This window comes from Electrophorus electricus, chromosome 7, assembly GCF_041902795.1.
Source record: "Electrophorus electricus isolate QZ-2024a chromosome 7, ASM4190279v1, whole genome shotgun sequence".
NCBI lineage: Eukaryota > Metazoa > Chordata > Actinopteri > Gymnotiformes > Gymnotidae > Electrophorus > Electrophorus electricus.
In genome coordinates, this window is record NC_137503.1 from 13,291,110 (window position 1) to 13,314,780 (window position 23,671).

At 36.9% G+C, this 23,671-nt stretch overlaps 2 protein-coding genes across 10 annotated transcripts; one reads left to right on the forward strand and one right to left on the reverse strand.

Moving 5' to 3' along the window:
• Positions 1-1,024: 1,024 nt before the first annotated feature.
• Positions 1,025-22,687, reverse strand: rtf2 (replication termination factor 2). Of its 8 annotated transcripts, none has more exons than XM_027000719.3 (9): positions 22,487-22,677; positions 21,960-22,054; positions 21,729-21,822; positions 21,393-21,532; positions 20,842-20,920; positions 4,978-5,091; positions 4,333-4,402; positions 3,951-4,019; positions 1,025-1,592 (listed from the first exon to the last, which is right to left on the reverse strand). In XM_027000719.3, exons 1-9 carry the CDS (start codon positions 22,553-22,555, stop codon positions 1,408-1,410), a joined length of 915 nt encoding a protein of 304 aa, XP_026856520.2. In that variant the 5' UTR covers positions 22,556-22,677; the 3' UTR covers positions 1,025-1,407. The 8 variants fall into 8 exon arrangements, with proteins under 8 accessions (XP_026856520.2, XP_026856521.2, XP_081573970.1 ...); XM_027000720.3 differs by having other exon boundaries at positions 4,348-4,402; positions 22,487-22,672; XM_081717844.1 differs by lacking the exon at positions 4,978-5,091 and having other exon boundaries at positions 22,487-22,680.
• gcnt7 (glucosaminyl (N-acetyl) transferase family member 7) lies at positions 5,108-13,560 on the forward strand. 2 transcript variants are annotated; one of them, XM_027000717.3, is made up of 4 exons: positions 5,108-9,377; positions 10,773-11,764; positions 12,226-12,321; positions 12,515-13,560. In XM_027000717.3, the coding sequence occupies exons 2-4, from the start codon at positions 10,822-10,824 to the stop codon at positions 12,742-12,744; spliced, it is 1,269 nt and encodes a 422-aa protein (XP_026856518.2). In that variant the 5' UTR covers positions 5,108-9,377; positions 10,773-10,821; the 3' UTR covers positions 12,745-13,560. The 2 variants fall into 2 exon arrangements, with proteins under 2 accessions (XP_026856518.2, XP_081573969.1); XM_081717843.1 differs by having other exon boundaries at positions 12,226-12,366; positions 12,515-12,650.
• Positions 22,688-23,671: the final 984 nt, after the last annotated feature.

Genomic DNA, 23,671 nt, shown 5'->3' on the forward strand with positions numbered 1-23,671 from the left:
GCTAAGATCACAAGTGTGCGATATTGCTGACTACACCTGGCGCCTGGGTGGCTCGTTATACGCATGCGTGAGTCATGACACCTGAGTGGTGGCCTGAACATTCCAGGGGTACTATCCAGTTTTGCGATCGATGAAGCTAATTGGCCATGCCTGTGAAAGAGTTGACAATTACAGTCTTGTTCATATCAGAAGCGGCGTTGCACGCTGCAGTTATTATGAAAAGTTTTGTTTTTTTAAGCAAAGGCCATGTGTAGGCTAATTGCACTCAGTTCAGTGTTTTGACATGCTCATTATAACTATTATTGTTATGATTATTATACTATACACTGCAACTATGAAAAGTCCAGTAGTGAAGGCAGGTTCTGCTTTTCTACTTACATGTCTTTTATCAAAAACCAAACAGATGCTTGGTCTGGCCTTAAATTGGCCACAGTTGGCATGATTTCGCATCGAATTATTCTTTTATACTCTATCAAAATTTGTCAGTAGACTTATTAGGACTGAGTCGAAATATGGTTCAATTCATCTTATGTTACATTGTTGTGTGGTAAATGCGCAAATACACTTGAACGTGAACTAGGGTTTTAAAAAGATTTTTTAAAGAAAATTAAAGTAAAAATCGATGTATCGAAAACCGTAAAATATCTTAAAATGTCCAGTCAAATCTCCGCTTATTGTCAATATCCTATGCCCTTCGGAGGCGTGATAATTTGAGAATAGACGAGCAATGTTCAGTTTTCAGTCAGTTGGGTATTGAATTTACTGACACAAAACTTGTTTTAAAAAATCTGTTGATTATTTCAGTCAGCAAGTCTTTATTTAAAAACCTCTGTTGCAGTTACAACTAAGAATTGGCCTGCCAAATGACTTTAAGCAAGAATCGGTAATATGCTGCCATCTCATGGCCATTGAAAGCAACTGCAGATAAAAAGTTGTTTATTTCGTTTACAAATCATTTAGATCTACTTGATTTTAAAAAATGATCAACAATATTATCGCAGTCATCAATGCACAGGACATCATGTGTTTATATTCTATATTTTAATATTTTGTATCAGTGATACAGGACAATAATGAAAGTCAAACAATAATAACATCAAAAAATATCAAAGAAATATCACAAATTTCAAAATGCTTTCTTAAAATGTTTTAAAACATGGTTTTCCTGACAAGCTACGTCGAAAAAATCCTAACATTCAAGGAAAATGCAAGGAAAACCACAGTACTGTTTTGGAAGGATAGTATAGTTTTTAGCTCAAATATTTTTTGTGAAGGATAAAAGATGCCACATGGAAAGGAAAATGAGTTTCAAACTAAATATCTCCCAACTGTAAAGGGGAAGAATGAAAGGAAATGACTTTCTATTACCACTAGAGGGTGCTTCCTCCCATTAAAACTCTGCATGACTCAAAAGTGATAGGGTGTGTGGGTGACCCAGTTGGACATTTGGCTTTTTGTGCGCTTGGCAGAGCTGTGAGAAGTAAAGATAGATTTGTAGGCCTCTGATTTCTCCTCCATGTCCTGGATGGACCGTTTACTTCCTGCCGTAACAATGGGCTTTTCTATCTTAGAAGAACCAGATGGTCCCGGAGCTTTAGATGGAGAGGAAAAAAATCAAATGAATACCCATGCCTATAGAAGCAGGACAGAGTTAAATTATGGATCGTCTTCAGCAGATAATTAAGGAAGGATCATTTATAACCAAATACTGCACTCATTAACATATTACTCTGCTGTGCACTATTACTGCTATAGTCCATTAGAAAGATGAATTGTCCAACACTATCATTTCCAAAGTACTTAAGCCCAAATTGATATTTGACACATGACTAAAGCAGTGAGGATCAATGATGAATGTAAGGTTTACAAAACATTACCTATTAAACCCAAACAAAATTTAAAATCTGTTAAAATATATTATGTAATCCAGTAATAATTAATAATAGCTAAAAAGAAGAATATTATGCACTTATGACCATAATATTTGTGCATTTTCTGCTCATTTTCGCATCAGACTAAGATGTAAAAACATGACAAAACCTATGCTGCACAGAAAGGTTTACATGTGTAAAAGGTTTTATGTAATGACGAGAGGTCATGGAAACACCACTATGGCACACTGACATTTTCTCGCCTACTAATTGCACTCTGACTATGAGGAGCAGAATGTAAAGGAACAAGGCACAATTAAATAGTGGAATTTGTGGAACATGGTGCTGTCAACAAGGCTGGGACAAAATAAAAATAAAATGAAAGCTCTGTGATGCTGAGGCAGACAGGTTAATCATTGGCTTGGTGGTCCAGCTGTAATATCTCACTGCAAAGTAAATAAGCTGTAAAAAGGAAAAGGTCCCTTGAGACTGGCCGCCCCTTGAGACTGAGATTCAAAACTGCTGCTGGGTCATCAAGGAAGAAACTGCTTGTTGGCTCCGAATTGTGCAACGGCTGTTTTCTCTACTGCACCAGAGGTGTTTCTCTCCAACATCTATCTAATTATGTTCAACTTCCATCCTGCTACCTGCAAGGCTCCCATTCTCAGCCACTAGTGTGACTGACAACAGACTGCATATGCTGATATTTCTCATCAAAAATGAGTAGGGCATGACAACGTTAAGAATGAGCTACCACTGAACACTTTCTTTACTGAGCACAGCCCTAAGCTATAAGCAACACTTGTTTTTGTTAACTAATATTAGGCTTTTCTACTTCTAGAACAGAACCCTAACCCTACCTTAAAAGTGATAAAAACAGATTTTTGGCAATTTATATATGCAATCATTGCAGTACGTCAACCCCAATCATAGAATTTGTATATGTTAAGGTGAGTGATTAATGTAATTACGCTACTTAGTAGCCACATACGTCACTTTAGGCTACATGTTTTCTTTCAGTGATGTTTGATGGACCATGCCTAAATTCTGCTTTACCATGTTTAGTAATTCTGGGCTTTACTAGCTAGCTTGTATCCATGGATCTAATGACATGGGTTTTTGCTCATTAAGCATATCAGAAATGTATTCTGTTCCTAGTCTACTTATTGATTTATAAACTAGTAGCAGCATTTAAAAATCTATCTTCTAATTAACTGGACTCCAGTGTATAGATTTTAGAACTACGTAAATGTGCTCTGTCTTATCCTGATTAAAATGCTTGCTGCAGATTCAAGATGTGCACTAATTTTGAAACCCTCCTCTCTGCCTCTATATACAATACCTTCTGTTTCGTCCTTTTTTATCTGAAAAAAATTGTGTCTCATCCAGTTATTTATATGCTTCAAACATACATAGTGAGCCTACTGGATTGTAATCATGTGAAAGAGCCAAATATATTTGCTTGTCATCAGCATAACTGTGATAAGAAATTTTGTCTTGTAGAATTTGTTCTAATGGGCACTTAGACAGATAAGACAAGTAGTCAAAAGAATTTACCAACATTTGTAACATTAGGGTACTTAAAATCTTGGGTCTCTGCAATTAGCTACCATCAAAGACCCAACATGACTTCTGCAATGCAAGCCATCCATGAGGTCCCAAGTCCCAGCCACCAAAACAATCCCAGGAGTCACCAATTCCAACCTTGAGGATCCCAGCAGAGTATCTTTAAGTGACAGAGCCGACGTAACCGCCTGCATGCCTGGGTCTCCATTGCGTCAGTCCTGCGGTCCCCCGAGAACACGCATTCAGGGCTACACAATGCAGAAAGGCCCACGGCAACGGCAGAAAGCTCCCGTTAATAAACTCAACAATCACCACCTGAACCACCTCAAACATTCACTTTCAACAGATCACTTTAAAATGCCCTTGTTCAACTTTCCGTTGTGTGCCACTAGCAGTTTGTCTCCATAGTAGGTTGTTCAATAATCCATTACTGGAAAATGTGCTTCTTGTGTGCAGGAAACAATTTGTTTCCCTTAGAACAATAAATGTGGAATGCAAAATCTATAACCCTACCTGTGTCAGTGCTGCTGCTGCCATGGCTGCTCTCCCTATTCATTGCCATTGATTTAGGCTCTGAAGACACTTCACAGAGATATGAGAGTAATTAACCAGATGAAGTAAAGTATACCTAGCTCAAGTTTTTGTTTTTTTGTTTTTTTTTACACAAGAAGTAATATTGCAAATCACCTCTACTAACAGGAGTCAGTAGAGCACAGTGTGAAATCCCAAAGTTAATGTTTATGCATACGTATAATCCCATGACAAATGAGTCACAAAGTTCAGCGCATGCTAACCGGTAAGCTCCTTTTCACACAAAGCATGATCCACCAAAGCATTCATAAACCAGTAAATACGTTTTTGCTTTTCTGAATAAATAAAAAGTGAAGATAAACACCATTGTCCACTGTACCTTCCAATTCCAAAGGTTTGGAAGCAGTCTCAACAACCTTGTTTTTCTTTGATTTCTGAGGAAAGAAAACATTATTAAATATTAATGATATTTCCTGATGAACTGCGATCACCACATAGGCCTATTGACGCAGAACCAATCTGCAACCTCAGCATACAGTTCAGCTCATGAGATAGCTCTGCCCATGAGATAGCAGATACAGATGTTAGATCAGCTAATGAGACAACAGAGGCAACTCAGGTAAAAGCAAACTGGCTCATGAGATAGCACTGCCTTTATGTGAACCACCTGAAGCTGCAACCTGTGATAACAGTATAAAGTGATGATATGAAATCTAATATCCTGTGTTTACATTTACGGCATTTAGCTGATGCTTTTGTCCAAAAAGACTTACAATTATGACTGAGTACAACTTGAGCAACTGAGGGTTAAGGGCCTTGCTGACTGCTGGAGTAGTAACTTGGCAGTGGTGTGGCTTGAACCAGCAACCTTCCATTTACAAGACAAGTACCTTAACCACTGAGCTACCACTGCTTGTGTTCTTGGAAGCTGTGATACTGTTGAGAAGCAAAGACTGAAGAGGAAACTGTAAGACTGCAGTGAAGAGCATGAGCTGCAATGGCAGAGCACCTTTCCTGTTTTAGCCTGGGCCCTCTTCTCCTCCATCGCCTTCTGCAACTTCTCCTGTTCCTCTTTGCTCCCGTTCAGCACCACAGTGTCTTCATCCCGGAAAGGATCACCACACTACAGTGTTATACAGAGGTCAGGACAAGTTCAATTAAAGTGCCAAGGAGGATGTATATTTGTCCAAATTGTAGACATAGATCTGTCTCTGAGTATTGTATTTATAACCTGACAGTACAAGGAAATAAGATTAGACCCTGACAAATGCATCAAACTGATACAAGTTGAAGTAGACTACATTAGCATTTTAGTAGATTCCACCAGTTTCCTTCCTTTTACAAAATTAATGAACTTACAAACAGGACAACAGCAGTCAATAATTGGTTATGGAAATGTGCTAAAATGAAAAACAAATAAATTAAGCTTGTTTCAGTGACCTCACTTCAGAAGGAAGTAATGTAAGCTGTGAACGGTAGAAATTAATTTTTGTGCCAGACATATTTTGCATTGTATTAACTAAAAATGTTTAGAATAAAATTACTTTTACTTATATTTGTTTGATAGCTCATAATTGAGCTGTATTATCTCCAGTTAGCCGTGTTAAATAGCTAGCATTTCTTTTGAAAGGCTTTACACATTAAAAAGGGCTTTACATGCTCAACCATATTGGAAAGCAATGACATCACTACCCACAACATTTAAATGAATGCAAAAAGGTTAAAGTCCAGAGTTAAAAGGCGCATATCTCACATATTTAAATTTTATTTTACATGTTTCTTTGATATCCATATAAATGTTTTTGCTTTATGTTCTAAAAAACAGTCATTTTTACACAACCATTTCCCAACCTCTCTTTACCCCTTAGAATTAAACAGGCGGTGTCTGTGTCTTTAAGATGAATATTTCTGATTGGCTGCCCTGTACTGTGTCTTATTTAAAAAGCACTTGGAGATAAAACATGCCAGAGAATGGCAATATATGTAAGCAGGGCTAAACTGCAGTAGGCTAAATGAGCAGAAATATGTAAATAAGTTTGTTCTAATGACAAAAACAATTATTTAAAAATGGGCTGTTTCTGCAGTAAAGACTCCACAGTTAGACTGTATGTTCTGGAGGGGTGAACAATGCGTTATGGAAGTTTAACAATATTTGTATATTACACCAAAATCTTAGTTTCAATAAACCAAAGGAAATTCAGGTTTATGTGATGGGAGCCCTTTAAAACTTTGAATGCTTCTTGTTTATTAGGCTTTACCATAAGATTGAAATAATAGCACAGATGCTGGAGAGCACTGTACTGCTGCATTAGTGGCTAAGCCTGAATTTTGCAGCAGGATTTGCTGGTATTGTGCCCAATTGTAAGCAATCCCTCAAATGAACCAGTTGATTTCTGCTGCAGGTTCTAGCTGTACTGAGTAACGTAATATTTATCTTAACTTTTTTACATTTACGGCATTTAGCTGACGCTTTTATCCAAAGCAACTTACAATTATTACAACTTGAGAAATTGAGGGTTAAGGGCCTTGCTCAAGGGCCCAAAAGTGGCAACTTGGCAGTGGTGGAGCTTGAACCAGCAACCTTCCGATTACAAGTCAAGTACCTAATATAAAATATTTGAATATTTTACATATTATATAGTGGTATGATATAAGATGAACTGATATCCAAAAGGTGTCAAGATAAAACATTCTTTTCAACACTTTATGCAACATTAATGGGGTTTTTTTTCTGTATAATTTTAGACTGAAAAAAGTAAAGGAGCACCATGCAAAAGTTTTGGTACCCCAAGAGATTTGAGTTCTCAGATAACATTGTTCAACAATGATTTTGTTTTGTGCAAAAAAAAAAAAAAAAAAAAAAAAGGCTACCTATTTTTTTTGTATTTGTATAATTATGATGTAATCCAAATATGTTTTCAGAATTTCTCCATCACCATTATTTCTTTTGTTACAGTATACTTGCATTTCATTATGTATAATAAGGAAAATTGGTACCAAGGAAAGCAGATCGCCTCCATGTTGGCAGACTACTGCTAGAAATTGAAGAGAGATGTTCCTGAGGCCAAATATAGGCAAACATCATACATTTTAGAATGTCTTTATACATTTTAAATGATAAAGAGCCTTATTTATGAATAATATCAATATATTAATCAGTAACATATGAATTATATCACCTATCATTCTATCACCTATCATTCTATCATACATGATAGAAGAATTCTAAAAATAGAACTGAATTCAACATAAAAAGTATTAAGAGCCACCTATTTTAGTTTGTGAAACAAAACAGTTCAAATTTTGTGACCCAGTGTAACTTTTACCAAGGTCTCAGACCTTAATTAGCTTGTTATGGTTATGAGTTCTTCTATGCTTTATAAACACTCAAAACCATGGACAACTCTAAGCAGCCGTGTCACATTGTGAAAATTTAAATAATTTATGCCCATAAAGCAGTGGATAGAACACTCCAAGAGAACTTTGAGAGGATTGCTAGAACAGAAAAATCAAAATGGTAGTGCACTGTTCTACTCTGCTCTTCATGGAAGGTTCATCAGAAGAAAACCTAATTAATTAATTCAATGAAATAAGCAAGTTTTGGAAACAAACATTACACCATCAGTAAAAAAGCTGAAGATAAAAGAGGATGGCCTTAAAAACAGGATAATATCCCAAATAGGCTCAAAATGCACAATGGAGGTCCACTTCAAGAGGCACAAGTTGAAGGTTTTGTAATGGCCCTCACAGTTACCTTACCTAATCATCATCATCATCATCATCATCATCATCATCATCATCATCATCATCATCACCAGCACCATCACTATCACTATCACTATCAACAATTTGTGGACAGACCACAAAAGAACAGTGTATGAAAGTTGGCCCAATAATGTAACAGAACTAGAATGGTTATTATTATTATTATTATTATTATTATTATTATTATTATTCCCCACACAATGAAAATGGACTTTGGTTAAAATCACCAAATAAAAATAGACTGAAGAAAATTGCTGCTGCCTCCTCAAATATTACTCATCAGCTCACCCAAAGCTTTATTAGTGAGACACTTTCTGCAGAAACCTACAATCTACAGCTTTTCAATAAATATCCCAACAGGGTGAATGTTTCATCTTTCAGGAACCATATAAATCTGTTCTAAAAGTGGGAAAGTAACAGTTTAATCTCATAGTATAATGCCTCATCTTTGCATACTTTTTATATTTATTCAGAACATACTCTGAATAAAAGCAGACCATAATGTCACTTTAATATTACCTTTCTTGCTTCTGATATTTGAGTTTTGAAAGATTGTTGCAATACATATGGAGAAAAGTTGGGAAAACTATGCATGTGCTGAGATGAGATTGCTAATTAATTTTTAACATCTGGACTTCCTCTAAAAGTGTATTTAGAATAAACATCATTGGCAACAGATGATCCCCAGATAGTTTGTTTGTTCGATTCCCCCCATTAGAACCCACCCAAGCCAAATAAAATAAACAAGGAAGAGAAATACATGTGGACATGAACAATGTTTTTAGCTCTTACCACTAATCAAAGCCAGTGAAATGAAAGCCCAGCATGTTTCAGACAAAGAGAAAGGCATTCACTACCAGGGGGACTATTGTCTCCCACAGTGAGTTCAATAAGACTATCTGGTTGACACAAGAGGGCTAATCTCCTGAGCTGACCAGGCAGAGCTCAAAAACAGGCTGTCTCTAAGGCTCAGAGACAGAGCACTCCACCTCATGTACCTGAACATAATGACACTTTGGAGCAAGAAGGTGATGGTCCATATTTAGACATCCAAAAATGGATTGGGATCTTTGTTTTGGCAAAACAAAAGCCGGAAACCAGATCAGCAAGAGAGGAAAAAGAGACCAAGAGTAAGAATGGAACCAAGATTATGAGAGAGAATAACAAAAAGGAGAGATGAAAAGAGAAAAAACAAAGCAAGACAAAAAGAGAATGAATATTACGTGAAGTAATGAGAGGGGAGGAGATTTGGACGATGAGGGGCATGAGTGGTTGCTAAGCAGGCACAACCTCTATGTACCTCTCCCCTCGCTCTCTCTGTCTCTCGCACATTCTGTCTTGCCATCTCATGGGGAATGTAGCTGAGCAGCCACCCACAAGCTTAGAGAGGACAGCAAACAGACTACACAACTGTAGCCACAACAGCATCGAAAAATCTGTGTGCATCAGTGGAATTTCTGTGTACAGAAAGTGGAATGTGGAAACACAGATCTCCTAACTAAATTTTGCCACAGCAATCATGCCTGTGCTCTGCCTTAGGCAATGTTCAGCTGAGGTCACGGAGCGGTGGACTCTGGTGTTGGCAGTACTCTCTAATGTTTAACCTCATTTGATGATAGGACTGGAATCTGCTGCAGCGGAAAGGTAGGAGCACTCTGCTTCATCACTTTCCATGTGTGACTGTGTGTGATTGTGGTGGTGTGTACACACACACACACGCACGCACACACACAAATACAATAGCGATGTATAGGTGCTTTGAACAGACAAAACAACATAAAATATTTGAGTGTACTGTTGTGTACTGGTGATGGCAAACTGATGGACCCCTGTGCAGTATTCTGTGAAAAAAGAGCCCACTGACTAATTGTGGATTTTTAAAAATATAAATAAAAATAATATAATAAAAAGAACACATTTAATGTTTACTCCATTGTTCTAATGGAAACCCATCAGTCAAAATCTGAAATCTCTCCCTTCCAGGAGTCATGTCTGCACCATGAATAGGAACATAGATTTCCACAATCTGTTTTCATGGAGCTTAGGTTTTGACTGTTCAATAATCACATCATGTCAGTAATATACAAGTTATAATATCCCTTTGTGATATTTGAAAATTTGTAAGGAATTCTCAGACAAGGATATCTTTCTCAATGTTATACCAATTTCTTCTCACATATTTTGCTTTACAATTTTTTCTTATAATTTTTCCATATATTAACTATAGCATTGCTTAAGAGCTTTTTGTCAACATGCATTGAAGTTTAGGAAGAAGAGAGAAGAGCAAAAGAAGAGTAGTAGATTCAAAACACTAAATTTAGATTAAAAAACCAACAGGACAAATATGCAGATTTTTTTTTTTCCTGAAAAAAATTGATCAGGCTGTCCCAAGTCCCATAACAATTAATGAGGTTCCATGGGTGACACACACATATATGTATATATAAGTATTATTAGGGTATTATTAACTTCCCCAAGCACAGGGGATGGAAGTACTAGAGCGCCTTGCAAATGAGAGAAATGGAAATGATTTGTAAGCAAGGTGAGGCACCTGCTTTTAAAATAACATGTCTGCATTTACATCCATCTTCCAGGGCAAAATGAGCCTAAATTAAAAAATGTGAAGACTCATTATGTTACTGAAAAAAAAAATTAATTCATGGGCCTGTATTTAAAAAGCATGTGATGAGCATAAAAATAAAACAACTAACAGGAGTATAGCAACTCCAACAAATCAAACAAGCAAAAACTAGATGTTTAATAACAATTTGGAAAAGCTCAGCATAGTAGTTAATCTGTCAATTTAATCATTTACATACTATTTACTGCATCTGGCAATGTATTTATCCAGCGCAACTTACATATTTATCAGTATGACAGCATGTGAGCTCCCATTTATTTATTTATTTGATGATTAAATGTGGGTTTTATCAGTCTGTTCAAGAGTCAATAGTATGAAGTCTTAGAAACAAATGTAAAGATCAAATTTATCTCCAAGATTCCATACCTATCAAGAACTTTTCTTTTCACCCTGTGCAGGTATTTCAGGTGGCCATACATCGTACTGTCTTCTTTATGCTGAACTATTATGCTCCAGCTTGAGAGCGCCAAATGCAGCTTTCTCTTATGCCTTGGCATTTGTATCTTTATCTGCTCCATCATTTATCTCAAGGCCAGGACCTCTTATGCTCCCACAGCTCTGAGTCATCTAAAGTGCCGTCCATTCCCTGACAACTGCCAAGCCCTGTCCAACAACTCCTCTTACAAAAGATGGCAGAGAATGGAATGCCTAAACATAGGCTACTTCGATGGTCCAATGAACTGCTACCGCATGCAGACCGACTTTCACTTCATCATGGAGCCACTGAGCAGAGAAGAGGCGGACTACCCTCTGGCCTTTATCATCACTATTCACAAAGAACTGGAAATGTTTGTGCGTTTGCTGAGAGCCATCTATGCTCCTCAAAACATTTACTGCATTCACGTAGATGTCAAAGCTCCAGAAAACTACAAAACAAGCGTTAGACGCTTGGCTGGGTGCTTCCCCAATGTCTTCCTGGCTTCAGTTAGTGAGAGAGTGACCTATGCTGGTTTTTCACGCCTGAAGGCTGACATGAACTGTATGGAGGACCTGCTGAAGTCTGCAGTCAAATGGAAAAAGGTCATAAACCTGTGTGGCCAAGATTTCCCCATCAAGAGCAACTTAGAACTGATCCGATATATGCAAGGAGCAGAATGGAGGGACATAAATATGACTCCAGGGGTTAAGCAGCCAGAGTACATGCAGCACAGAACTCAAATGCAGCACATGGAAGTCATAGGTGACTATGTTGCTTCCAAAGGTCAAGGTCACAGAAAGGATCCCCCTCCACACAACCTGCAGATCTACTTTGGCACCGCCTACTATTCTCTGACAAGAGCATTCGTGGAGTACGTGTTCAAAAGCTCTGTGGCCAAAGACCTGCTAGAATGGTCAAAAGATACCTATAGCCCAGATGAGCATTACTGGGTAACCCTTAACCATGTGAAAGGTAAGTGCATGGTGCTTATGAAGTATAATGTATTTCAAGTTTCAAGTTTCAAGTTTGGTTTATTCGTCACATACATAGTCATACACAGTATAACTCGCAGTGAAATGGTGGAGAGTGCTCTGTCCAAACTGAGGAAAAGAAAACAGGGGTGCATAGAGAAATATAGATATTCTCTATATGTGAAATATGTGAAAAAAAAAAAAAAAAAAAAAAAAAAAATATATATATATATATATATATATATATATATATATATATATATATATATATATGTGTGTATTTACATATTCAAATAATTACTTCAAGTCTCAGGGCCCAACATTTTCAAACAGAGTCTCAAAGGGAATTATCCAAGCAAAACTATGAAAAATGTGTACATAAATATAGAAATGTATCCTTAAAACCAAATGAGAGAAAGAACACACAAAATTGACAAGTTACAATTTTCAACATCTCAACAGAGGCACCTGGCAGTAATATAAATGGTGGTTGGGAAGGTGACATTCGGGCCATTAAATGGAAGGACCAAGAAGGGATAGTGCATCAAGGCTGTAATGGTATGGCACCTGCAACATTTTTCATCAACCACTGGTAAAACCCGGGTAAAAATCCAACTTTAAGCTGTCACAGGAATACTGTACAACCCATGTATGTGTGAGAGGCATCTGTAAAGAGTTTTCATAACATCAGAGGAGAAAGAAAGCATCAATGCTGATAATCTCATCAAAACCACTATGCTTGCTTCCACAGGACGTTACGTCAGGGACATCTGTATCTATGGCACTGAGGACATACCCTGGATAATTGAGAAGAATAGCATGTTTGCTAATAAATTTGAAAGCACAGTTGCTCCTGAGGCTCTGGACTGCCTGGAACAGTGGCATAGGCACAAAGTCCTACAGCAAGCTATGGTGCCCATTCAGTCAACATGGCAACTGGCAATGGAAGTCAATATTAGCAGTGCCATAACAGTGGGTTAACTGTAAATCCAAAAATTCTGTGATGTAGTTAAGAAAAGGAAGCCAAAAAATTTTAAACCAACCTATTTAAAAGGTTCTGTATGGAATAATTAATTCAGAGAACATGAGCTATGGATATCATATACAGAAAGATCTTTCATCCCATAGCCAATTTTTAACCAACAATTTTATTGCATCTCTGTGTTCACATTTTGTGGTTGTTGTATATTGCTGTTAAGGGAACTGAGAGGCAGGATTGAGAACAGAACAGCACTGAACAGTCAGGAGCATTACTGCATCTTGCCAGATCACAGATCAGTTAACACTAAATGAAAAGTAATAGGGAAGATATGACAGAAAATGAAACTGAGTTTTAAATGCACATGTACATAATGGCGTCTAAACATTTTTTGCCTATTTATTTTACAACTCAGAGTAATGTTTTGCATAGAATGTGGATCATCTTAAAGCCTTATACACAATGTCATGTGAAGAATGTGTTTTTATTGTCGGCTATCAATATTTTAAAAGCAATTTTTTATAAATTTTAGAATCAGAAAATATTGTTTTCAACATCTGCTATTCAGCAAGTGGTTTCATCAGGCCCCTGCCATTCATAATAAATGACATCCATTAAAAGGAGAAGTTAACAGGAACTCTTCCATAGCAATGTAATCAGATGGGCTTTATAATGGGGAGGGGCTTTAGAAAGAAAAGCTCAGTCTGGGAATCACTGGTCATATTCATTCATAACGAACGCAATTCACAAGGACAAGATGTAGCATTAAGGTAGATTTTGTGGTAAGCTTAATCTAGCAATGGGCTGGCTGTCTGGCTCAACAATATATCATGCGAGGTGATGGTTAGTTTTACGCTGTACTACTCTGGAGTCCAGGAACCTATATCTCCTTGATAAAGTGTAGCAACAAAGTGCGAAAAGTGAAATTAGCTGGTGTTTGCTAAGGTATGCTGATAATACTTCATTAAAATAAACTGCACAGTTTGCTCTACTTCAATTTGGCTAGTTTGGTACTTTTATTTGCACAAGTGCTGTTTTCTAGGATAGCTAGCTAGCTAGTTATAATATGAATGTTAAAGTGTAGGGAGCACACACTGGATATGACCATTAGTAAATATTTGCTAGTGGTTGGCAAGCTTTAGTGAGATCTCTTTCATGCTTTCCTTGGTGACCCCCAAAAAATCTTTTACTGTGGCTCTGATATGTTGTCCGAATCTATATTTTGTTAACCACCATTTATCAATATTAATAGAGTCAGCTTCAGTGTTTTTGTTATTCATTAGGCTATAGGGTGAACAGTGCTCTTTTGGGACCGGAAAAAAACATACTTGGAAACCAGCTTTTGTTTGGGTGTTGGCCATGGAGATATCCATGTATTTATTTATTTATTTATCAACTATTTGTACATTTTCTGTACTGTATTATGTCTCTGCAGCCATGTTTCTCTTAATCAGCCTTGATTCCCTCTTATTTATTACACAGCTTTAGTGTTTTTAAGAGTATAATATTTGGCACACTCAGGGGAATGTGGCTGGTTTGTGTGATTGATTGTGATGAGCCAATATGGCCCAAAATGCCAGGGCAGATTTTCTGTTTTAGATGACCCCTGGACACAAGGTAACTTGTAAGGATAGAGGGGATGTTTTTGGTCAGCAGTTACTTTTTCCCAAATCTAAAACAAATGTGAAGAAGTACAAGTTGTGGATTAAACTCTGGTATGCTTTGTTGCAGTTGAATATTTGCTCAAACTAAACTGGCTCTCATCACATGACCTGCAGTGAGCTGCTGCAAAAATAGCTGTGCTATTTTCAAGCCAGGATTGTGACCATATCCTTAAAATAATTTTCCCTTGATATCTGTTCCAGTATTGTTTGCCAATATTGAACTGATTCAAATACATGGTATCGGATCGGTGCCATCTTTAATGTCATTGAAAACATTGTGATTTTTTTCATTAAAAATATATTCAGGTTTTAGAACTAATGCAGAGAGAGCTAGCCCTTTCTTCAGCACTTTTCCGTTTAACAAATTCTAGAATGCAGCTAAACTCAAGAAGTCTGATGACCTTAGAAAACATGATTAACCATAAAGAAAGACTCGCAGAAAACTGAAATTAGGGGGGCCTTACTCACAATCACCCATTAGTAAAGAAATTACACTTAAACACTACAAGTTAAGAAAGATTATGAGGTATTTTTGACACTCGACATTCACACCTTATTTTTTTTAGTGAATTCAAGATAAATAGCTTTATTTACACTAGTAAATTTTTAACTAAATTACTTTCAGGAATTGGTGGAACTTGGAAGAGCTAACAGAATCTTTGGAATACCACCAATGCCAAACTTTAACCAGTGAAATAGGTACTTCTTGGAAGAGAGCTTGTGCAGTCTATGGCAGTGTGCAGAGCTTTACAGTAAATCTGGATCACTTTCTTGTAAATTCTGAACAACAGATTTTCAATAAGTGAACTGAGTAATAGATTTTTAATAGGCAAACTGAGACTTGACAAGTAACCTAAACTGCCCTGACATAGTAAGCGACAAGAAAGTTTCAGCAGTGGTTTGTACAGAGAAAAAGAAATTTCTCTTTGATTTCTGTTCATACTGAGCATGTGAGCAAGCACCTGTGTGCATGAGTGCTTCGTCATTTCCTCACTTACATGATCGTTTCCTCATGTCAGTCCCTGAATAAAATAAAAATGGATGTATTCGTCTATGATGTACAGCATGTTTGCATCATTATACATTTTAAAACATGATGGAAATAAGTCGTGTTCTCAAGAAAACAACTTTTGTTATCTTGGGATCAAAAGAAAAATTATCTTGAAATAAGCCCATGCGTTCTTTATATAATGACTAAAAACATATCATGATTAAAAAAAACCTTAAGCCCTTTCTGATCTTCCATAAAACACATATACAATGAACAGATTTTATCTAATGTATCTTAACTAGCAACCGCACTTGAGCTGAGCAGCCTTAACAAGGTAGTTAATCCACAGCACAGTACATCAGTTCTACTGGTATGAAACACTTTATGCATGTTCATGCACTGAACACAATCACTTAGCAAATTTTACTTTTTAATGAATGGCATAAAGTCTATTTTATTTGTCTGTACATAAATGGTGTCATGTCTGACTGTGGGTTTGTTTACCTCAATTTTTTAAAATATATAATTTACCTAAATTTAACAAACCTAAGGACCGCATACTACACCAATCACAGTTAAAGATGTGGTCTAAAATTTAAACATTGCATTCTCTTAGACATCATAAAAAAATATGTTATTGTAATATAAGGTAAATTAAGCAAAGTCTTAATGCTTAGAATTCTTTTTTTTTTTTTATCAAACCAAAAAAAAAACCTAGATTTAAAAATAACAATTTGTGGCACATGTTCCTCTGGAAGTAGGTTTCAGTTGTTTATAGCATAAAAGCTAAACACTGCTACACCATGTTTAGTGTGAATGCTGGGCAGTACTACCTGACTGGTTATCTGTGGTTCTAGGGTACCTACATTTCTGATAGACTTTTTGAGCATATCGGAAACATATTCTGAGCCTAATCCATTTTGTGATTTATAGACTAGCAATAGCATTTTAAATATATTCTTTAACTAACTGGAAGCCAGGAAACTGCTTAATTTGGAACTGGATTAATTTGCCATGTTCTCCCTGTCCTGATTAAAACTCACACAACATTTTGAATAAGATCTAGGTGTCAGGTGGTCTTTTTGGGGAATCCAGTTAAAAGACTTTTACAAAAGCCATGCCTGATTAAAAGCATAAATGAGTTTATCTAGGTCATGATTCTAGCTATATTTGTACAAATCAGAAGGTGATTGGTGATTGTTTTGATATGTCTAATAAAAGTGAGAACTGTTAGAATTCTGAAATTTCTGGTATTTATTTTTTAGATCCCTACATTTAAGATGTGCACTAATTTTTAGATGCTTCTCCCTGCTGCCAAATATCACAGCCTTTGTTATGCCATTTACCTGAAAGAAATTCTCTCTCTCAAGTTATTGAATGAATTCCAAACAAAGATTGTGCCTTTGGGCTGTAAACTGCAGCATATTAGGCATGAAAACACATCATACATACATCAATACATACATACAATACATCATAACCTGCTCATCACATAAGCTCTAGGGATAAACTGAAATATCCTAAAAACACATTCACTAATCATCCATCTGTTGCATAATTGTTGTTTTTCGCTCACTGTAAAAATTATTGCTGCAGATTTACTATAATGTGCCAGTGTTTCTGGCAGTAAACAATTCAGTACTTATTTACACCCTTACTTGGGCACGTGGCAGAATCATACTGAAATGTCACTTCAGCCTGCTGAGTTTTGGGGTCAGGAACTGTGTTTCTCTATCCCTTATTTATACGTTTCCTACAGTAGTCCCTATGTCCATGCTGCCAACACACAAATCAACTGCTTAGCTAATTAACATCCCATTACTTTAAAAAAGTGAGAGGAAAAAGAGCATGGAGGCATATTTGGTTTAGTACAAAAACACTATATTGCGAAAATGTTTTGCTATTGCGACATACTGTCATTCTATTATGTCTTACAATGTATTAAAACAACCATTGTGTGATCTGGCTAAACATAACCTACAATTATTATTATTAATTAAGCAATTAATCAATAAATGTTTTAACTGAAATTATTTTCCTAGATAACGTAAATACCCACCAAACTCTCACCAGGAATGTTTGAGATGAGTCAGAACATTTGTTGGAGCTTTTATAGCCTCCTACAAGATGTGTATCGAAAAGGTCAACATTGTGATACTGATTAACTAACAATATATTGTACTTCCCTAATATTTAGTTGCCTCAAGGTGCGATCTTTTTGCATTGGACAGTATTTGCCGGTGATCTATGGTGTACACATGCGTTTGTCAGGGTAGTCAGATTTGACCCCAATTGCTCCCATCCACAATGCTGCAGGTAGTGGGAAAAAATGAAAGTATGTTGTGGTTGTGTGTGTGCGCATGTGTATTGGTGCATGTATTGGTGCATGTGTGCGCATATGCATTGGAATTCCATGAAAGACAGCTAGCTAGAAATACGTTGTTCTTTTTTATTCATTTGGCTCTCAGGATGCTCATTCTGTGGCAGAAAAAAAAAATGTGTACTTTACATTTACTGAAGCATTTGGTGCCTTTAGATGTAATATCTGTGTAAAATGTCATGTTCATTATCCTGACATATCTACACGTGCTTAAATTTACAGGGTCTACTTAACATTATAATATCTTATGGCCCCTGAAGTACAACAGAAATTAGATTTCGTATCACTGCCAATCATGTTTAGGATTTGTCTTGCTAAGCAAAAACCTAGTTTGCGAATCCATATTTGTTTCTGCACAATTTGCTTATACTGAATGGAATAACACTGACATGTGTCAGTAGCAATGGCTTGAAAATTGCTGCAATTCTGAATTCAAAATACTATTCTAATAGTAAATTCTACTACATGCTAATGTATACTAAAGAATACTATTTATTCCTAAAATACTATTTGGTCCTTTAATGGATAATAAATTACTAAAACCTTTTAAAAACAGCTACAGAAATGTTGTGAAAGGACCTGAAGCAAACAGTTTGCTTTAAGTCTAAAACATGGGTCACAAATGTACCCTCCCCTGCTCAACAATTTTTACTATATTTATACATTAGAAAAATACCTATCTATGGTTTTAAGCCCAGCTAGTGCCATGCTTGCAAATTACACTTGCATAACCATATTGAAAACATGAGCAGTGTAAATTGAACAGTGCAAGGAGACATGCAGGACAAGCTGGTAAATACTCATATAGGACTAAATCTGGTAAATGCACATACAGGACAGAAGAGCCAGCCAGAGAGGCACTGCGTTCACTTTGACTTGCATGACCTTTTCCAGCTAAACGCTTGCCCGAGGTTGTGAACAATGCAGGAGGCAGAAGAGAACAAGCAAATAATGTGGTGTAAGGCACCGTCTATGACAACACCACCGCCACTGCCCACCATTATGCATTGGGAGTTCAACTGATTTGCCTTAATACAAGGGTGTGCTATGAGCACCTTAAATCAAGTATTAGGGTTTTCACAGAGAAAATAATACTAACAATGAAAATAATACTAAAAACAACAGTTTATATTTATATAGTGCCTTTCTTTAACAAAAGGTTACTGCAAATTTCTCTGTGTGGGCAAGTTAAAAAAGTGAGTAACGTGTGTAGATTTCTCTGTGTTGGTAAATAAAAGAACAGGAGTAATGTGAGAGTTCTCTGTGTAGATAGATTAAAAAAAAGTAAAATATGCAGATTTATCTGTGTGGGTAAGTAACTGGATTGCTGATTTCTGGATGTACTGTAGTATATTAAAGGATTTGGCAGGAAGACCAAATCCAAAAAGTTTAAATAATCTAAATGGGAAATGATAGAAGCATGGACCAATGTATCAGCAACCTGCAAGCTTGCAAGATTATGGAGATGATATGTGCCTGAAAATAAAGTGTAGCATCAAAAACAACTCCAAGATTATGAATTGTACTTCAGGGGGTAACTATAATGAGAGTAGAAACAGGATTGGAAGGGTTCATACAGTTCAAAATTAGATATACACTGTGTGCACAGTTATTAGGCCAGTGAGTAGTTTGACCATATCATCATTTTATGTATATTTTCCAACTCCAAGCTGTATAAACTTGAATGGCTAGATCAGTAATGGACACAGAGCACCACTTCAACTCAGACGCCAGCAAGATGGAGATGAGGTACTGCTATGGGCTGGTATTATTAAAGATGAGATAGTTGGACCATTTTGGGTTGAAGACTCAAAATCAATTCCCAAACCTACTGCTAGTTTTTAGAAGACACTTTCTTCAAGCAGTGGTACAGGAAAAAGTCTTCATCTTTTAAGAAGACCATGAATTTTTTGCAGGACAATGCTCCATCGCAGGCATCGAAGTACTCCACTGCGTGGCTAGCCAGTAAAGGCCTTAAAGGTGAAAGAATAATGACATGGACCCCCTTCCTCATCTGACCTAAAACCTATTGAGAACTTGTGGGCCTTTCTTTAACAGGAGATTTACGGTGAAGAAAAACAGTATAGCCATCTGAACAGTGTCTGGGAGGCTGTGGTTGCCACTGCACAAAAAGTTGATTGTCAACAGGTTAAGAAATTGATAGACTGGAAGGCTTATGACTGTTATTGAAAAGAAGGGTGGCTATATTGGTCACTTTTTTCAATTTTTTCACTTTTTGGGGGGGCGGGGTTAAATGTCAGAAATGTTTATATGTAAATTTTGAGATGTCCGAGAGAAAAGGAATTTTGGAATATAGTGGTGTACTAGACCTAAGGCCAGTGGAAAGTTTACTATAAAGGAAATTAATCCCATTACCCATTTGATCCTGAAGCACATAGAAGACATTATGTACATCTGCTTTTTATTCATTTTAGCTCAACTTATACCCTTCAGCTGCATAAGGCTTAAGGCTACACAGCGGTTTAGTCCCAATCCCTTGAGTTCCCTTTGCATTGTGTGTGTGGAAATGCTCTTACTTTCACTATTAAACATATCCCTGATTTCTACTGTTGTTTTTCTACAATTTGATTTTATCACGTTTAAGTGATCGCCTACCACAATCATTCAAGATTTTTTTCCAACCACATTCCTTCCTCAAAAATGATGTTTCCCCACTGTCCCACTTTTTAATAATGTGTTGGACAGTTCTTAACACAATTTTAGTAGTTTCAGCAATCTCCTTAGACGTTTTCTCTGCTTGATGCATGCCAATAATTTGACCCTTCTGAAACAGATTAACATCTTTTCCATGACCACAGGATGTGTCTTTCAACATGGTTGTTTAACAAATGAGAAGCTACTAACTGCATCAGTTAGGGTTAAATAACTTGTTGCCCCCTGAAACATAATCACCCATGCAGTAATTATCCAATGGGAGGCTCTTACCTATTTGCTTAGTTAAATCCAGGTGGTGACCTTTTTTTTGGGCCAGGTAGTGTATTTGCTTGTCCATTACAAGTGCAAAGAGCAGAATACAGCAGAAAGTTTTAGGGCTGCTTCTTACCTTATGACAGATTTCTGTCTTGACCTCCCTGAGTGCTCGAACAGAGAACACGCAGCCGCAGGTCTGCAGGTAGCAAAACCTGACACAAACACAGAGCAATACTCCATTACATCTCAAGAGCTAGAAAATTCAGAAGCACTAGGGGCAAACAAATAAGTAAGTGTATTTGCTTTATGAATGTATATGCACCAGCAAATTAATTATCAGCTGCTCCTTTAATGCTATCAAAACTGTAAGTAACCCATCCAAAATTGCAACACTTCTTCCATGTAGGATTTAAACTAATTTTCCCTTTTTGTACTTAGCATAGAAATGAAGCAGGTCAACTGGAAAAATGAAGTCCTAGGAAAATGGTAATTATTATTACCACTATTTTAAACATGTATAAAGTTATTATAAGAACATACAATTTCCTATAAATTGTGCACATAAATCCACCAATTCCAGACATGGTTACATTTTACATTCTTGGAAGTTTTCTACAATCCACTGACAGTCCAGTCCTACCTGCCTGCCTGTGGCATTGTGGCTGTTTGTCAGAGAGCTCTTACTTGTGCTTGCCATTCATCTCCAGCCCCACCACAGGGCAGATAAACATGGCCCGGTGCATGTCCTCATAACAATCACCCTTAGCATTCCTTCTCTCGCCTTCCCAGGCTGGGTTATCAGTCAGGTTCAGCTCTTTCACGTCCTTCATATAGAAAAAGGCATGATGATTATTTCCTTCAAACAAATCAATCATGGAAATATGACTAGAGACAGCTTAATGAGTAAATTAGACTGTTAACTAATGCATGAGCATTAACAAGTTTAACTAAAACTTGTTAGTGACAGCTTTGCTGTCTTTGCAATCACTTTCTGTCCTATACTTAAAACCTTACGCTCACCTTGATGCTGCGAATGTGTCCAACAACCTCTGTATTGGGCCTTTCTGCTGATTTATCCAACAAATACTCGATTACAGCGTCTTTATTGTACAACCTGGTAAAAGGACACTCGTTTGGGAAAATTCCGACTCTCTAGCTGATTTCTTGAAATAGCTAGATATTAAAATACATCATCCACATAAGTAGTGGTATGAATTAAATCTACCACTTTAAATAGATTTAATCTTTTACCTCCCAAGTTCACAGGCCACAATAGGACGCCTCAACTTCTCTTGACTTAGGGCGCAATACTTCCACTTGGCAGCGAGCTCAGCATTTTTGTCTACCTGAAATGTACCAATTGGCATGCATCACTTTCTCGCTGGTGAATCACCTAGACGATGATGTGGCTTATGTTGCGGTCAGTTATACATACAGCTATCCTGCTGAGTATGACTCTCCTGAAAACCAAGGTAGGTTCGCTAACGCTAGCTAGCTAGTTTAACCTGTCACCTCACTAACAACGTTAGCTAGCTAGCTTGCTAATTATCCCAACAAATATTAATTCGACCATAAATAAAAAATAATTACAATTGACAAAGACGATGCGACAGACTATTTCGGAATTTCACGGACGTAACAAACGTTAATAAAGACTCAGCTAACTAGCGTTAGCTAACTGTGGCAAACTCTAACCCCGTACAAAACATGTATCCTTAGCTAGCTAGCCAACTATTTAGATATCGTTATTTTTCTTTACATATTCGCCAGCCAGCTACCTTTTCCACCTTCTTGGGTCCTTTAACCAGTTCATGTCTTTTTGGTATTGTTCCACCGTCACATCCCATTTCGAAAATACGATTTTAGAGATTCTATTGACAGTTCAGATCTCGGTAACGCTAGCTGGGTATCTCTTAGCCACAACAAAAAAGAACGTAACTAGCATGTAAACAATCAAGGAAACCACACGAAGACAAACCTACTTGTTCGTTAGCTAGCTAACTAGCGTTTACGATTTTGTATGTCGCCACCCAGTGTCAGTGTTTAATACGTTTTCTATATATTGGGCACTAGGTGGTGCCTCGTCGTCTTCAATAAAAATATTTTAGCGCCATTATGGAGTTCGTGTGAGGAAAAAAACACCAGGATGCCTGAACATGCATTTAAAGTACCATCCAATGCTCTGAGTAGGCATTCCCAGAACCACTGCAAGTCGATTTTCACTCACCATCAACAATAATTGTGAATTGAAACGGTCAGTGACAGGTCACTACTCTAGTCATGGATGAGAGATAAAAGTTTTCTTGAGTGCTTATAAAAATCTATTTCCTGAGCCGTCCAGAGATGGTGATCAGTTTAACATTGATGTGTACCTCAGAGTACCATTAGTTTGAACAGTGGACTTTATGGAAGACTTTGGCCAGATGATTGATGTGCATAAGTAAAACAGAGGCCTTTAAGTATTAACGGTTGAGTTACAGCAATTTATGTTATGTGACCTATTTGACAATGCAGTAGTCTGACATCTAAATATATTGCAGTGTGGATCTTAATTGGATTGTTACACTGACCATATTATTCATGTATGAATAAGGATCAGGCAATTAAGTATTAATTATGCTGTTACCTATAGTGGTTTGAGCGAATTATGTGATGCATTACATTGTGTAGGAGAATCACAGCTAAATGTTTCGCAGTGTAGAGCTTTGTTAGATCATGTGTTATGTTGTTAGGCAGAAATTCAGATCTCCAGATCTTTAGAATACTTCATGTTTTTGGCCACAATAAAGTATACTTGTCAAACTTAGAAGCTCTCTCTTTCCTTCTCCCTCTCTCTTTTTGTCTGTCTCTGTCTATCTAACTCTTTCCTCAAAGTCAGTGCTAAAGCTTGACCAAAGCAAACTCGGATTTTGGAACACTTATTCCAGCCTACAGCCATTCTTTGAAAAGAATGCAATCAGCAT